Source organism: Hyla sarda, chromosome 1 (assembly GCF_029499605.1).
Source record: "Hyla sarda isolate aHylSar1 chromosome 1, aHylSar1.hap1, whole genome shotgun sequence".
NCBI classification, from domain to species: domain Eukaryota; kingdom Metazoa; phylum Chordata; class Amphibia; order Anura; family Hylidae; genus Hyla; species Hyla sarda.
In genome coordinates, this window is record NC_079189.1 from 109,476,520 (window position 1) to 109,492,311 (window position 15,792).

General features: G+C 42.7%; 1 protein-coding gene across 6 annotated transcripts in view; it reads left to right on the forward strand.

The window, feature by feature from the left end:
• The window catches only part of ACSL1 (acyl-CoA synthetase long chain family member 1), a 130,927-nt gene that overhangs the window by 78,186 nt on the left and 36,949 nt on the right, over positions 1–15,792 (forward strand). For all 6 annotated transcript variants that reach the window (XM_056560065.1, XM_056560068.1, XM_056560056.1 and 3 more), the window contains 5 exons: positions 1,383–1,497; positions 7,434–7,498; positions 10,373–10,474; positions 14,559–14,658; positions 14,964–15,142. In XM_056560065.1, the coding sequence (XP_056416040.1) occupies positions 1,383–1,497; positions 7,434–7,498; positions 10,373–10,474; positions 14,559–14,658; positions 14,964–15,142 (561 nt within the window). The remainder of the gene's footprint in view (positions 1–1,382; positions 1,498–7,433; positions 7,499–10,372; positions 10,475–14,558; positions 14,659–14,963; positions 15,143–15,792) is intronic.

Consider the following 15,792-nt stretch of genomic DNA (forward strand, 5'->3'; position numbering starts at 1 on the left):
CACTGTCAGAAATCCTGCAGCTTTTGACTTCATAGGAGACCGGGAACCATGCTGTAAACAAGTGTCATGTAACAACTTTCCCATGCAGTTATATGGTGAAGCTTCTATTATAGGAAAAACCACTCTAGCATTGGTTTACAGTAATTTTAATGTATATTATTGAATAATTATATTATAAATTAGAATTATCAAAGGAGATAACATGACCTGAACAGTTAATTGCAATAATTTTACACACAACTGTTATGGACAATGTATTTGTTAAATAGAAAGGAGGCTCTGAGAAATGGGAGAATGGAAAATTTGAAGAGAAAAGAGTAGAAGGGGTATAAGGGGGTGAGGAGAGGATGTTCTCTTCTGTTTCATTGTCCTGATGTTTTAAAGGTGTATTACGGGCAAAAACATTTTATCCACTATCCAAAGGATTTCGGTCTAAGTCCTCTCTGATGACACGTGTCTTGGGAACCGCCCAGTTTGGAAGCAAATCCTCATAGAAAACCTCTTCTAAACTGGGCGATTCCCGAGACGTGTCAGAAGAGAGCACTTAGACAGAAAAGAACAACCTTAACTTCAGAAGCTCATAAGTGCTGAAAGGATTAATATTTTTTAATAAAAGTAATTTACAAATCTGTTTAACTTTCTGGAGCCAGTTGATATATATAAAAAAAAAAAAAAAAAAAAAAAAAAAAAAAAAAAAAAAATGGATAGATTGTTAGATTAGTGGGTGTAAATTTCAAAGTATTCACAATTTGATAATTTTGTTGCATCTGAATAATTTGGTATCAGGCATTTAGTGGAAGTCCTGAAAATGTCTTGTGTTTAGGTTCTAGGCAAATATTTCTTTCATTCTATTTATTTAATTTTATTTATTTAAAGTAAAGATGGGTTCACATTTTGGTATTTGTGCTTCTGCTTTTCCCATAATAACCAATCAGAACTCAGCCTTCGTTTTACCAGAGCTGGTTAAAGGGGTACTCCGCTGCTCAGCGTTTGGAACAAACTGTTCCGAACGCTGGAGCCGGCACCAGGAGCTTGTGACATCATAGACCCGCCCCCTCATGACATCACACCCTGCCCCTCAATGCAAGTCTATGAGAGCCGTCATGCCCCCTCCCATAGACTTGCATTGAGGGTGCAGGGCTATGACATCACGAGTTACTGGCGCCGGCTCAAGTGTTCAGAGCAGTTTGTTCCAAACACTGAGCAGCGGAGTACCCCTTTGTTATGAGAGTTGAGTTGTGTTTGGTTGTTATAGGCAAAATCAGACTGTTTTAGTTTCAGGCAGATGGATTAATCTGTGCCAATGTCTCCTTTTATTGAAATTATCAATTACTATTGTAAATCTTGCTAACTTTTTTTTTTTTTTCTTCCTATAAACTTAGGGTCATGAGAATGCACGTAGATCAACTCTGCTGGATAATGATGAGGTCATCACTTACTATTATGATGATGTCAGAACAGTATATGAAGTGTTTCAAAGAGGATTGAGAGTGTCAAGTAAGAAGCCCTCTTTTTCATTGTTGGGAATTTATTAATAATGTTGGTTGGTTTGGTTTTGTGTTTGCCCAGAATGATGCTGACCCTATAACCCCTACAGGTTCATCCCCATCCGGTCCTTAACGATAACTTTTTTAAATTTGGTGTAAAACAATACAAAATTTGTACTGTTTTCTAAAAATAAAATACACGTACAAACAGAAATCGGCAGATAAACAATTACTATCTTTTCCATATTGAAAAACCTAAATTTATTTGCCAAATAGTTAGATTTTGCTTAAAGAGGCCTGTGACCAGACATTGATTATTATTATTTTTTTTATACATTCTGAAAGCTTAGGGTGCCTGGTTCTGGAGGGGGGTTCTTAATTTATTCCCCCCCCCCCCCAAATTCCAGAGATATGAAGGTTTTTGAACCCCATATGACAGTAAATCAGTCTGATGGGCACAGAGCTTCTCCCGTGTCTCCCCTCCTACTGCTACTGTTGTCTGAACTAACCTGTAGGTATAGTCATCACTAAGCAGCTTTAAAGATTCCTAGGGCAGGTAGGTACCAGGCAGGAGTGTGTGCAGAATGGCATCATTGCTGGTGTTATCAGTAGCAGATAATGGCCCTGATTTACTAAGAGTGTTGTGTAGGTTTCTTTGTGGGTTTTAATTTCCCCAAATTTTTAGGTTTCCCTACATTTTCCACTTTCCCTACACTTAGTTTTTTTACACATGCTCTGATCTGTCTGGATTTCCTCAGCACAAATCCACCACATTTTCTGTGGAAACCTTAGTAAATATGTTGTTTTTTTTTTGTGAAAATGTCGGGACACACAATGTCGTTCTTTTTTTCTATTCTGGCGCAGAGAGAATTTCTGGTGCAATATGCCAGAATCTGGCTCACATCCAGACAAAACATGTCGGGTTTGCAATAGTAAATGAGGGCCAATGTCGTCTTTGTGTGCAAGTCTTCCCTCTGCCAAAGATTAACCCTTTAGCAGTCCAGAGCCCTTTTTATTGTACTACAGCCAGGTATTGTATAACAGGAGCCTGTAAGTAATATAATTGGGGGGGGGGGCGGCAAGAGATATCCTAGGCTAGAATACAATGAAGAGGGCTCTGGCCACACTGCATTTCTCCTCTGCACAGATACACACAGGCAAAAGCTGCAGGGACAAGACAACATTTTTACATATAAAGCTACTACCTACATTATATAAAGTAAGTACACTTTTTAAGGGTCCATTCATGACGGGGATGGGCAGAAGGGCTTCACACAGACAGTGAAGACAAAGAGGCTCTGTGCACCTTATGTAGGGGACGCCAATCTGATGGATTCAGTGACCGCTAGATGGGGTACAAAAGCCTATACATCCCGATAGTAGGGCAGTTGATAAAAAACCATTTAGACTAAGGCCACCCTAAGCTTTTATTTGAAATAATCACAGTCTGGGGAGGCCACAGGTCCTCCTTTTTGTAGCTAAAAAAAACTATGGGCAACATCTGCCACACGATCTAGAAAAAGTTTGCACAAAAAAAATGCACCAGAATTGTGGTGCAAAAAAAGTTGGTTTTCCAATAATAAATTGTCACCATTGTGTTTATGCTGCTAATGATCCTATATTCATTATTGTACTCTGCCCCAAAAAAATTTTTTGCAGACTGGTTTGAGCCTTTTTTTTTTTTTTTTTTTCCTTTTAAATTATCAACCACTACTAGATTAAAGGGGTACTCCGCCCCTAGACATCTAGGGGAGATGTCAGATCACAAGGGTCCAGCCGCTGGGAACCCCCGCAATTTCTCCTGCAGCATCCCCCGTCATCGGCTGCACGGAGCAAACTTCACTCCGTGCTTGATGATGACCGCAAAGCTTCCTCCCATAGACTTGCATTGAGGGGGCAGGCTGTGATGTCACTGTATCCAGCCCCTGTATCGCCCATCATCAGGCACCGAACAAAGCTCGCTCCATGCAGAAGATGACTCGAGATGCTGCTGGAGAAATTGCGGGGGTTCCCAGCAGCGGGCACCCTGTGATCTGACTTCTTATCCCCTATCCTTTGGATAGGGGATAAGATGTCTAGGGGCGGCGTACACCTTTTTAAGCTTTTATTTATATTATAAGAAGTAATGATTTTTTGGTTTGAAATCAGCCTTCTACAGCATTTCACAATTCCACAAAGCCGTAGTCATGAATAATGACAGATATAAAACACTTGACAATAAAAGAGATGATCACCTGGATGTCTAAAGTTTTCCCTCTAAAATACTGATTTATAGGTTTGTCTTAATGGTTGTAGGTGACACTTGCTGATAGCTTAAACTTTGGCTGTCTGGGCATGCTGGGAGTTGTAGTGTTGCAACAGCTGGAGGCACCACTGCAACTCGCAGCATGACTGGATAGCAAGATTCAGTCAAGGCATGCTGGGAGTTGTAGTGTTACAACATCTAGAGACTGCTTTATAGGGAAAGGTTTGTGTTTTAGCATCTTATGATGGTGTTACTTCTGCCTCCCTGCTTCGGCTACTAGCTATGTAAGCAATGTGTGTTTTCTTAGCTAGTATGTTCTGCAGAGTGCTCTCCTATTGGACAGGGGAGAACATGTGGTGAGGATGGGAAGGAGCTGTGGGGGGGGGGAGCAGCTTACTGGGAATCATGGGAGATGTAGTCTTTATGACATGGCTGCTTACTGCTTCGGGCGGCAATTACCAGAGAAAGGCTGGACGGATTTGTACAAATGATGTATTGTTGGAAAGGTCTTTCAAAGAGCTATCATATGAGGTAAACTTATTTTTAGGTACCAGTGCTGCAGATGTCCTTTTAAGCAATGTTATACATGCTGCACTCACTACTTTATAGTGTAGCAGGGTGTCATTTCTTCAGTGTTTTCACATGAAAAGATTTGAGGCTATGTATATGTGATGACTAAACTTCCCATTGCTTCTTACATAATATAAGGTGGCTACATACAGCTTTGTCTTTGTAGAAATTAAGATGACCTATCAAAATGCTGATAGACAATAGCAAAAAAGTCTTCAAGAAGTTAATATTTGCTTGTCATATACTAGAAGAGATGTCATGCTTTAGTAGCTAAACGTATTTCCATGTAACCTATTAACTTATCTTAGTTTTAATTAAGCGAGTAAGATGCGCCAAATGTATCGTTTGCTGTCTTTGTTCACCCTCTAACTGAAACGCCTGTCAGCTTTGTGCTTAAAGGGTTACTCCGGTGGAAAAAATGTTTTCAAATCAACTGGTGCCAGAAAGTTACACAGACTTGTAAATTCTATTTAAAAATGTTAATCCTTCCTGTACTTATCAGCTGCTGTGTAGTTCTTTCCAGTCTGACCACAGTCCAGAGCAGGAGAGGTTTGCTATGGGGATTTGCTCCTACTCTGGACAGTTCCCGACACAGACAGAGGTGTCAGCAGAGAACACTGTGGTCAGACAGAAAAGAACTACACAACTTTCTCTATAGCATACAGCAGCTGATAAGAACTGGAAGGATAAAGATTTTTATATAAAAGTAGTATACAAATCTGTTTACCTTTTTGTCACCAGAAACCATTGTTTTCCACTGGATACCCTTTTATAAAGATATTCAATATAATTTACACAAATATTTGTTGTACTTTTTTTTTTATTTTTTATTTTTTTTTATACACTGCTCAAAAAAATTAAGGGAACACTTAAACAACACAATGTAACTCCAAGTCAATGACACTTCTGTGAAATCACACTGTCCACTCAGGAATAAACACTGATTGACAATCAATTTCACATGCTATTGTGAAAATGGAACAGACAACAGGTGAAAATTATAGGCAATTAGCAAGACACCTCCAATAAAGGAGTGGTTCTGCAGGTGTGACACAGACCACTTCTCAGATCCTATGTTTCCTGGCTGATGTTTTGGTCACTTTTGAATGCTGGCGGTGCTTTCACCGTAGTGGTAGCATGAGACGGCATCTACAACCCACACAAGTGGCTCAGGTAGTGCAGTTCATCCAGGATGGCACATCAAGGCGAGCTGTGGCAAGAAGGTTTGCTGTGTCTGTCAGCGTAGTGTCCAGAGCATGGAGGCGCTACCAGGAGAAGGACTGCTACCTCTGCCTTTGTGCAAGGAGGAGCAGGAGGAGCACTGCCATAGCCCTGCAAAATGACCTTTAGCAGGCCACAAATGTGCATGTGTCCACTCAAACGGTCAGAAATGGACTCCATGAGGGTGGTATGCGGTTCTGACGTCCACAGGTGGGCGTTGTGCTTACAGCCCAACACCGTGCAGGACGTTTGGCATTTGCCAGAGAACACAAAGATTGGCAAATTCACCACTGGTGCCTTGTGTTCTTCACAGATGAAAGCAGGTTCACACTGTGGAGACGCCGTTGAGAAGGTTCTGCTGTCTGCAACATCCTCCAGCATGACTGGTTTGGCGGTGGGTCAGTAATGGTGTGGGGTGGCATTTCTTTGTGGGGGGGGGGGGCGCACAGCCCTCCATGTGCTTGGCAGAGGTAGCCTGACTGCCATTAGGTACAGAGATGAGATCCTCAGACCCCTTGTGAGACCACATGCTGGTGCGGTTGGCCCTGGGTTCCTCCTAATGCAAGACAATGCTAGATCTCATATGGCTGGAGTGTGTCAGCAGTTCCTGCAAGATGATGGCATTTGCTATGGACTGGCCCGCCCATTCCCCAGACCTGAATCAAATTGAGCACATTTGGGACATCATGTCTTGCTCCATCCACCAACACCACATTGCACCACAGACTGTCCAGGAGTTGGCAGATGCTTTAGTCCAGGTCTGGGAGGACATCCCTCAGGAGACCATCCGCCACCTCGTCAGGAGCATGCCCAAGCGTTGTACGGAGGTTATACGGGCACGTGGAGGCCACACACACTACTGAGCCTCATTTTGACTTGTTTTAAGGACATTACATCAAAGTTGGATCAGCCTGTAATGTGGTTTTCCACTTTGATTTTGAGTGTGACTCCATATCCACACCTCCATGGGTTGATAAATTTGATTTCCATTGATAATTTTTGTGTGATTTTGTTATCAGCACATTCAACTATGTAAAGACGAAAGTTTTTCATGCGATTAGTTCATTCAGATCTAGGATCTGTTATCTTAATGTTCCTTTTTATTTTTTGAGCAGTGTAGTAAATTTGTTAAGCCAGGAAAATTTACACTACCTACTTCTTAAGAAACTAAGATTAGAGGAGCAGGGGGGGTGGGGTGGGGGGGGAAGAAATGTATTGCCTATATCACAGCTTGTCCAAAAAATAGTAACTTTTGCCCACCAGAAACCTGGCATACAGTTTTGGCTATGGGTAAAACTTGGAGCTCTGAATGTTGATCTGTTTGCAAAGATAGTTGGGGTTAACCTTTTTGACACTTCAGATGTAGTGGCATAGATCACACCTCCAAGTTGACTATTAGCAATGGAGGCTAATACAATGGGTGTCTCTGTTGTTATCCCATTCACCCGCACTATAACCCGGTATGTTGGGTTTAGTGTGGGTGAAGCGGCTGGCTGTAGACTTTATAGACTATCTTGTGTAATGATTACGGTGTCTATATAAGGCCCCTTTCACACTGCCGTTGTGCCCAGTCGGAAAACTTCCGTTAGGGCTCTTTTTTTTATTTTTTTTATTTTTTTTAAGGGAAATGGCAGGAGAAAAAGACTTTGCATGATGTTTTTTTTTTCTCCCGCTATTCTGACGTGCGTTGCACTGCCGTGTTCAAACAGCAATGTGAAAGAAGCCAAACAATTGTTTTACATAACAATTAAAGCTTGTAAGCATGGCAGATCCATTTCACATCGCTTACGTTAAATGCATAAACTGTTGGTGTTTTTTTTTGGTTTTTTTACACATTTTTTATAAATCTACTTTTGCAGTGTAACATTTTAATCATTTGATTTGTGTTTTCTTTTATTTTTTTTACTTAGATAATGGACCTTGTTTGGGACATAGGAAGCCTAATCAGCCATATCAGTGGATATCTTATCAAGAGGTAATACAGGTTTTACTCAGACTTTGATCACAGTTCTACTCCTTTACAGAAAATAGAGGAAATAACCCAGACAATATGACACGCAAAGTTTTCTTGTGTATATCAACTTACTGCATTTTTTTTTATTTATTTTTTTATTCCTCTTCCTCCAAATTTTATAGCTACATCAGTGTTTTAATTATAGTTATTGTGTGAAAGGCGGGATTATACAGTGACGGGGTGTGAATGTTGTACATTGAGGCACGTATGCCTAATACACACCCTTTAACTCTATAATCCCACCCATTTCCCGATATTCACTCTCATTATTAAAAATGAGTTCACGCCTATCTGACTATTCCCTGAATTGTCAGACAAACTATTAATCCTAATATCTCTGGAATTAAAGGGTGTATCAAGAAACTGTAAAAGGTGCTTAGTCTGGGCTTAGTCTTCAGTGAATTGCTATGTAAACTGCCAGGAATCAGAGGCTTCATGCAGAGTTAAAGGGGTACTCCAGTGGATAACAATTGTTTTTAAATCAGTTGGTGCCAGAAAGTTAAACAGATTTGTAAATTACTATTTTAAAATCTTGATCCTTCCTGTACTGCTGTATGCTCTAGAGAAAGTTGTAAAGTTCTTTCCAGTCTGACCACAGTGCTCTCTGCTGACACCTCTGTATGTGTAAGGAACTGTTCTAATCTAGACAGTTCCTAACACATACAGAGGAGTCAGGAGTATTGAAAACCTTAGTTTAAAGGGGTAGTCCGGTGAAAAACAAAGTAATAAAATAGGACTGAAGGCTTGTTTTGGGGATTAGGCAATCTGTGTGTGCTCGTGGGGGTGGTAATGATTAGGATGTCTACTGATAAGCCAAACAAACTTGGTCTGGGCAGTATATTAACCCCTTAACGACAATGGACGTCATGGTGCAGTGGTATTTATCGCACCATGACGTATATTTACGCTCCGCCATGACCGCGAGCACAGGTCCCAGTTGCTCTCAGCAGCCAGGGACCCGCCGGTAATGGCGGACATCCGCGATTGCGCAGATGTCCTCCAGTAACCCCTCATCTGCATCTGCGGCAGTACAGTACTTTAAATGGATGATCGGATTGTCCGCAGCACTGCCGTGGGGGTCCGATCATCCAGCATGGCGTCCAGAGGTCCCCTCACCTGCCTCTGGCTGTCTTCTGCTCTGGTCTGAGATCAAGCAGACCAGAGCAGAAGATAGTCGATAATACTGATCAGTCCTATGCATAGCCCTGAACAGTATTAGCAACCAAATGATTGCTATAAATAGTCCCCTATGGGGACTATTAAAGTGTTAATAAAAAATAAAAAAAATAATAATAATTTTGAAAAATCCCCTCCCCCCCCCCCCCCCAATAAAAATGTTAATCAAAATTGCTGCATTGTTGTCATTTTATTCCCCAAAAAATTAATCAAAAATTCAAAAAAACTTTAAAATATAAGCAAAAGTGGTACTGATAAAAAAATAAAAAAAATTAAATCAGATCACGGTGCAAAAAATGAGCCCCATACCGCCCCCTATACGGAAAAATAAGAGTTATAGCTGATCAAAATAGGGCAATTTCAAACATACTAACTTTGTTAAAATAGTATGAGATTTTTTTTTTTAAGCGGAGCAATTATAAAAAAAGGCATATAACATGGGAATCATTTTAATCATATTGACCCACAGAATAAAGAAAACTTGTATTTTTTACCGTAAAGTGCACGGCATGAAAACAAAACCTTCCAAAATTTGCTAAATTGCTTTCTAAATTGTTTTCTTCTTAATTTTCCCACATAAATAATTATTTTGGTTGGTTGCGCCGTACATTTTATGGTAAAAGTTAAATTGGTGACGCAAAAAACAAGCCCTTATATGGGTCTGTGGGTGGAAATATAAGAGTTATGATTTTTAGAAGGCGAGGAGGAAAAAACGAAAATGCAAAAATAAAATTGGCCTGGTACTCCGCCCCTAGACATCTTATCCCCTATCCAAAGGATAGGGGATAAGATGTCAGATCGCCGGGGTCCCGCTGCTGGGGACCCCGGGGATCGCCGCTGCAGCACCCTGCTATCATTACTGCGCAGAGCGAGATCGCTCTGCACGTAATGACGGGCAATACAGGGGCCGGAGCATCGTTGCGTCACGGCCCGCCCCCGTCAATACAAGACTATGGGAAGGGGGCGTGGCGGTCATCACGCCCCCTGCCATAGACTTGCATTAAGGGGACGGGCCGTGATGTCATGAGGGGCGGAGCCATGACATCATGCTGCTCCGGCCCCTGTATCGCCCGTCATTACGCACAGAGCGAACTCGCTCTGTGCAGTAATGATGGTGGGGTGCCGCAGCGGCGATCCCCAGGGTCCCCAGCAGCGGGACTGCGGCGATCTAACATCTTATCCCCTATCCCCTATCCATTTTTTATGAAGGAAAAATGTTACAAGATAGTTGGCTCTAGCTACTGTATGTTGTTGTGTGTTTTTTTTATTTCTCTTTTCCTTGTGTTATTTTAACATGTAGTTGTTAACCATCTTTATTATAACTTGGAATAGTAATGGGGGAGATTTATCAAAACCTGTCTAGAGGAAAAGTTGCTGAGTTGTCCATAGCAACCAATCAGATCACTTCTTTCATTTTCACAGGCCTTTTACAAAATGAAAAAAGTGATCTGATTGGTTGCTATGGGCAACTCAACAACTTTTCCTCTAGATATTTTTTAATAAATCTCCCCCATAATGTTTGTTTGAATGTAAAATAGGTGTCCTCTCTCTCTGATGTAATGTAGAGACCCATTAATTTAGATGGATATAAAATGGACACATGCAGTTTTTTCTACTACATGTAACTGAAATGTTTTTTATTTTCATTCTCTTCCAAAGGTGTCAGATAGGGCAGAGTATGTGGGGTCTGCCTTGCTGCACAGAGGCTGTAAGCCAAGCTCGGAACAGTTTATTGGCATTTTTGCACAAAACAGGCCGGAGGTAAGAGGAGAGGAGTTCCACTATGTGAAATATGCTTTTCATTGTTCTCAATTTCAGTCTGCATGCAAAGAATAGTAAATTTGCAGAAGAAAACAGTATATCATGGATTTCTGCTGTATGTTTTTTTTTATTTATTTTTTGTTTTTAATAAAAATAAGCCATGGAAACACAGTAACATGGTGTATAATACATTAACCGGTTTGCAACACTCCTCAAATGTGTATATATTTGAAGGTATTTGGCACTTTTTATTTTCAGCTAAACAAGACAAAGACAGAATTATTGTGCTGTATTAGGTTTGTGTGGGTGTATTGGCAGTATACGTCAGATGTATACTAGTCAGTGGTTGTTTGCACACGTATGTCACGGAATACCTTTTGAGCAAGTATTATGACATATTTGTGCAATGTAGCCCAAAAACTTAAATGGGACTAACATATATATATATATATATATATATATATATATATATATATATATATATATATATATATATATATATATATATATATATACATATATATACACACACACACACACACACACACACACACACACACACACACACACATGGCCGGCGTTAGGGCGGGGAAGACCAGGGCCCCCCTGCCGGCTGCTAAGCATAGGCCTAATCAAGCCCGGGGGGGCCGCCACTGAGCAGCCCGCAGGGGGCCCCCGTCACATTCTGGACATCCCTGTGTCCCGGAAAATCTTTTCGGGACACAAGGATGTCCTGTTACCTTTCTGCGGTGGCCCCCGCGTTCACTTTTAAAACGCAGGGGTCGCCGGGAGTTAGCGCACGCAGGGACGTCACTGACATCCATAGCAACGGAGGAGCGGAGCTGTGAGGAGGACGCGCGCCAGTCGGAATGGTCACCAGCACCAGCTGGCAGAACGTCCTCTTTGGTGCTCCGACCTCCGGTCCCGGGACCTACTGCTATGGTCTATAGGCCATAGCAGTAGATCATGACCCCGGACCGGAGGAGCGGTGGTCAGAACACTGAAGTGGGGCAATGCACAGACATACAGCCTCCAGCCATACACTGTGTATATGGCTTGAAGGCTGTATGTCTGTGGGGGGACTGTCCTGCACCCCTAATGTGGGGGGGGGGGGGGTAACTGTCCTGCACCCCTAATGTGGGGGGGGGGGGACTGTCCTGCACCCCTAATGTGGGGGGGGGGGGGACTGTCCTGCACCCCTAATGTGGGGGGGGGGGACGGACTGTCCTGCACCCCTAATGTGGGGGGGGGGGGACTGTCCTGCACCCCTAATGTGGGGGGGGGGGGACTGTCCTGCACCCCTAATGTGGGGGGGGGGACTGTCCTGCACCCCTAATGTGGGGGGACTGTCCTGCACCCCTAATGTGGGGGGGGGGGAGAGAACTGTCCTGCACCTCAAATGTGGGGGGGAACTGTCCTGCACCTCAAATGTGGGGGGGAACTGTCCTGCACCCCAAATGTGGGGGGGGACTGTCCTGCACCCCTAATGTGGTGGTGGGGGGGGCTGTCCTGCACCCCTAATGTGGTGGTGGGGGGGGGGCTGTCCTGCACCCCTAATGTGGGGGGGGGGGGGGGGGGGGGGGGAGACTGTCCTGCACCCCTAATGTGGGAGGGGAAACTAAACAAAATATAAAATTGTACTATTCTGATCCCTATAACTTTATTTTTTTATTTTTCTGTATATGGGGATGTATGAGGGTCATTTTTTGCGCTTTGATTTGTAGTTTTTATCGGTACCATTTTTGTTTTTGATGGGACTTTTCAATTGCTTTTTAGATAATTTTTTTATGGTGACCAAAAATGTGCAACTCTGGTTAGTGCACTATTACGACTTTTGGGACCCCTCTTTTGATTTTGCTTAGGGCCACGCTAAGCCTAAAACTGGCCCTGTGTTTGTATATGTGTGTGTGTGTGTATGTATATGTATATGTGTGTGTGTGTGTGTGTGTGTGTGTGTATATATATATATGTATATATATGTATATATATGTATATATATATATATATATATTAATTACACACACAATGTATGTGTGTGTATATGTATAGATTTATATTTATTACCTTTTTTATCAGGGTATACCACGCACCGGCCTATAACACGCACCCTCATTTTACCAAGGATATTTGGGTAAAAAAAGTTTTTTACCCAAATATCCTTGGTAAAATGAGGGTGTGTGTGTGTGCATGTGTATACCCCGATACACTGTTTCTGACCCCGCAGAAGCCCCCAGGAATGGCAGGGGGAGAAAGGGCGTCGCTGCCCGCTTCTCTCCCCCTGCCTTTCCTGGGGTCTAGAGCCCTGATGCCGCCGCTGCCCCATTGCCGACGCCGATAGCCAGGGGGAGAGAAGCGGCGCCGACAGTGGGGCAACGGCGCCGATAGCCAGGGGGAGAGAAGGGGCAGCGGCACCCATTGCCGGCGCTGCCCTGTTGCCTCCCCCATCCCCGGTTGTATAATTACCTGTTGCCGGGGTCGGGTCTGCGCTGCTTCTGGCCTCCAGTGTGGCGTCCCCTGCGTCGTTGCTATGTGCTGCGAGACGCAATGACGAGTGACTTCACTCGTCATTGCGCAGCGCATAGCAACGACGCAGGGGACGCCATACCAGAGGCCAGAAGCAGCGCGGACCCGACCCCGGCAACAGGTAATTATACAACCGGGGAGGCAATGGGGCAGCGGCGCCGATAGCCAGGGAGAGAGAAGCGGCGGCAGCAGGGCTCTAGACCCCAGGAAAGGCAGGGGGAGAGAAGTGGGCAGCGACGGCCTCTCTCCCCCTGCCTTTCCTGGGGGCTTGTGCGGGGTCAGAAAAACCAGGGGGGTAGCGCAATGGGGCAGCGGCGCCGTCAGTCTCTGGACCCCAGGACAGGCAGGGGAAGAGAAGCCGGCAGCGACGGCAGGTCTCTGCACCTGCAAAAGCCGCTGCAGTTCATTGATTTAAAGCGCCCACTTTGCAGCGACTTATCAGCATATAACAGGCAGATAGACTTTAGGCTAAAAATATTAGTGTTATACGCCGATAAATACAGTATATATACTGTACATATGTATGTATGTGTGTATATATAAACTCAATGGGGGAGATTTAACAAAACTGTCCACAAGAAAAGTTGCTGAGTTCCCCAAAGCAACCAATCAGATTGCTTCTTTCATTTTTCATAGGCCTTTTCAAAAATGAAAGAAACAATCTGGTTGCTATGGGCAGCTCAGTAACTTTTCCTCTGGACAGGTTTTGATAAATCTCCCCCTGTGTGGGTACCAAATGGCTAAAGATAATAACATGAAACTTGACACGTTACCAATATGTCAACTACAAACATAGGATAGGTAAATTAACCCTTACCTTTTTTAAAATCCCATACAAGTCTATGGGAAATGTATGTTCCAGCATAACTTCCAAACAGTTGGAGATATTTTGATAATACTCGGTCACATGTTACTTATATGTCAAGTAAAAATATAGGATGGTTAAGTTAACCCTAACCCTTGTGAAGAATGCGGTTTTTGTTTCAAGTCCCATGCACGTATATGGGACTTCTGGTACCTTGCTCCGCTCTGCATCCCCTCGTGAATGTGTCACGCCGGCTGGCAGCATGCCATGCCCCGCCCCATCTTGCAAAGACACATCCACCATTTAAACCACACCCCTTTTTATATTCTACCCTTTTTGTGTATTAGTCTGGCTTACAAATCACTCCCACAAAGCCACGTCCCCTTCTATTTTCGGCTTACAATATCTTCATCACAGCTCAGCCCCACCTGAGGACAGGATATGAGGACTAAATAGGACGTTGGGATATGAGGAGGGGATTTGGGGTCGGGATATGAGGAGGGGATTTAGGGACAAAAGCTTTCTCCTTTTGTTGCTTTTTCTCTCCCAAAAGAATTGGGTAGGAAAAACTGGGGAGCGCCGGGTACTCAGCTAGTAGAATAATACAAATAACTTCTGCAATTCCCTGTAATATATCTCAGTGTTGTATATAAATTGCAACCCCCACCCTTATGCAGTTATATTGAAAGGTCTGTCAAGTCCTATCTTGCCAATGTTGGGAATAATGTGATGAATCTATAAATCTTCTATTTACAGTGGATAATCACAGAACTGGGCTGCTACACCTACTCCATGGTGGCTGTGCCTCTCTATGATACCCTCGGAGCGGAGGCGATTACCTACATTGTAAACAAAGGTACCAGATTTTCTGGCTTATCCGGTTTATGCTAGATTTATACTACATTCAGAGCCATGTTTTTTTTACATGAAATATGTTCTAGAACTGTTATAGCTTCTTTCCCTATTGACTGAATATTTTTAAAATACAATCAGTGCTGGGAATTCTGAAGAAATACATAATTCCTTTTTGGTTTTTGGCTGGGTGTTCTAAAACTGTTGTATTAGACAATGGTGAATTTGTTCAGTAGCCTATGTTACTATTTCTAGCAGAGATTTCTCTGTTGATTTGTGACAATATTGAGCCTGTGTTACTATTTCTAGCGGAGATTTCTCTGGTGTTCTGTGACAATACTGAAAAAGCTAAATTACTACTGGACAATGTGGAAAAGGGAGACACCCCCGGCCTTCAGACAGTTGTACTGATGGATCCCTTTGATGAGGACCTCGTGGAGAGAGGCAAGAAGTGTGGAGTTGAAGTAGTCAGCTTAAAAGACATCGAGGTTAGTATTCATAAAAATATTCTTACTAATATTCAGGTTCATATTTGTGTTGGGCTGTATGCACACTATGCTTTTTGAGCTGTATTTTACAGCTGAAATAATATATGAAATTTAAGATGCTTTTTGGCTTTTCTTTAACATGTTTTTCAGACAATTTTTGTCAGGAACTATCCAAAAGCGTTAGTTTGTTACTGCTCTTAGTTAGTCAAACAGCCCAATGTGGAGTAAAATCTATGTAGTTATTCGTTATTTGGAATAAAACCTACGACGCTTAGCTGAATTGAGGCACCATTATGGGGACCTTTACCAAGTGGTGCTTATATAGGGAGGGAGCGATATGGTTTCTGTAATGCCTATATGGTTTTATAGGTAATATAGATATATAATAGGCAAACGTATTAAGTTAATGTAATAAAAGCAGGAGAGTGAGTGCTTTTTGTTTTAAAACGTACCCTGTCAGATCCCATAAATGTTACTCAGTACCTGACAATTTACATCAAAATTTGAATGCCTCTATCACCTATATTTATTATAAAAATACCTCTTTTCATTAGCTCACAATGTTAGAAATCCTCTCAGGGGAAGGGGCCCAGCACCTCAGCTTGTGGTGCTGGGAGGTGATTGGTGCATCTTTTCATGCAGGTAATGGA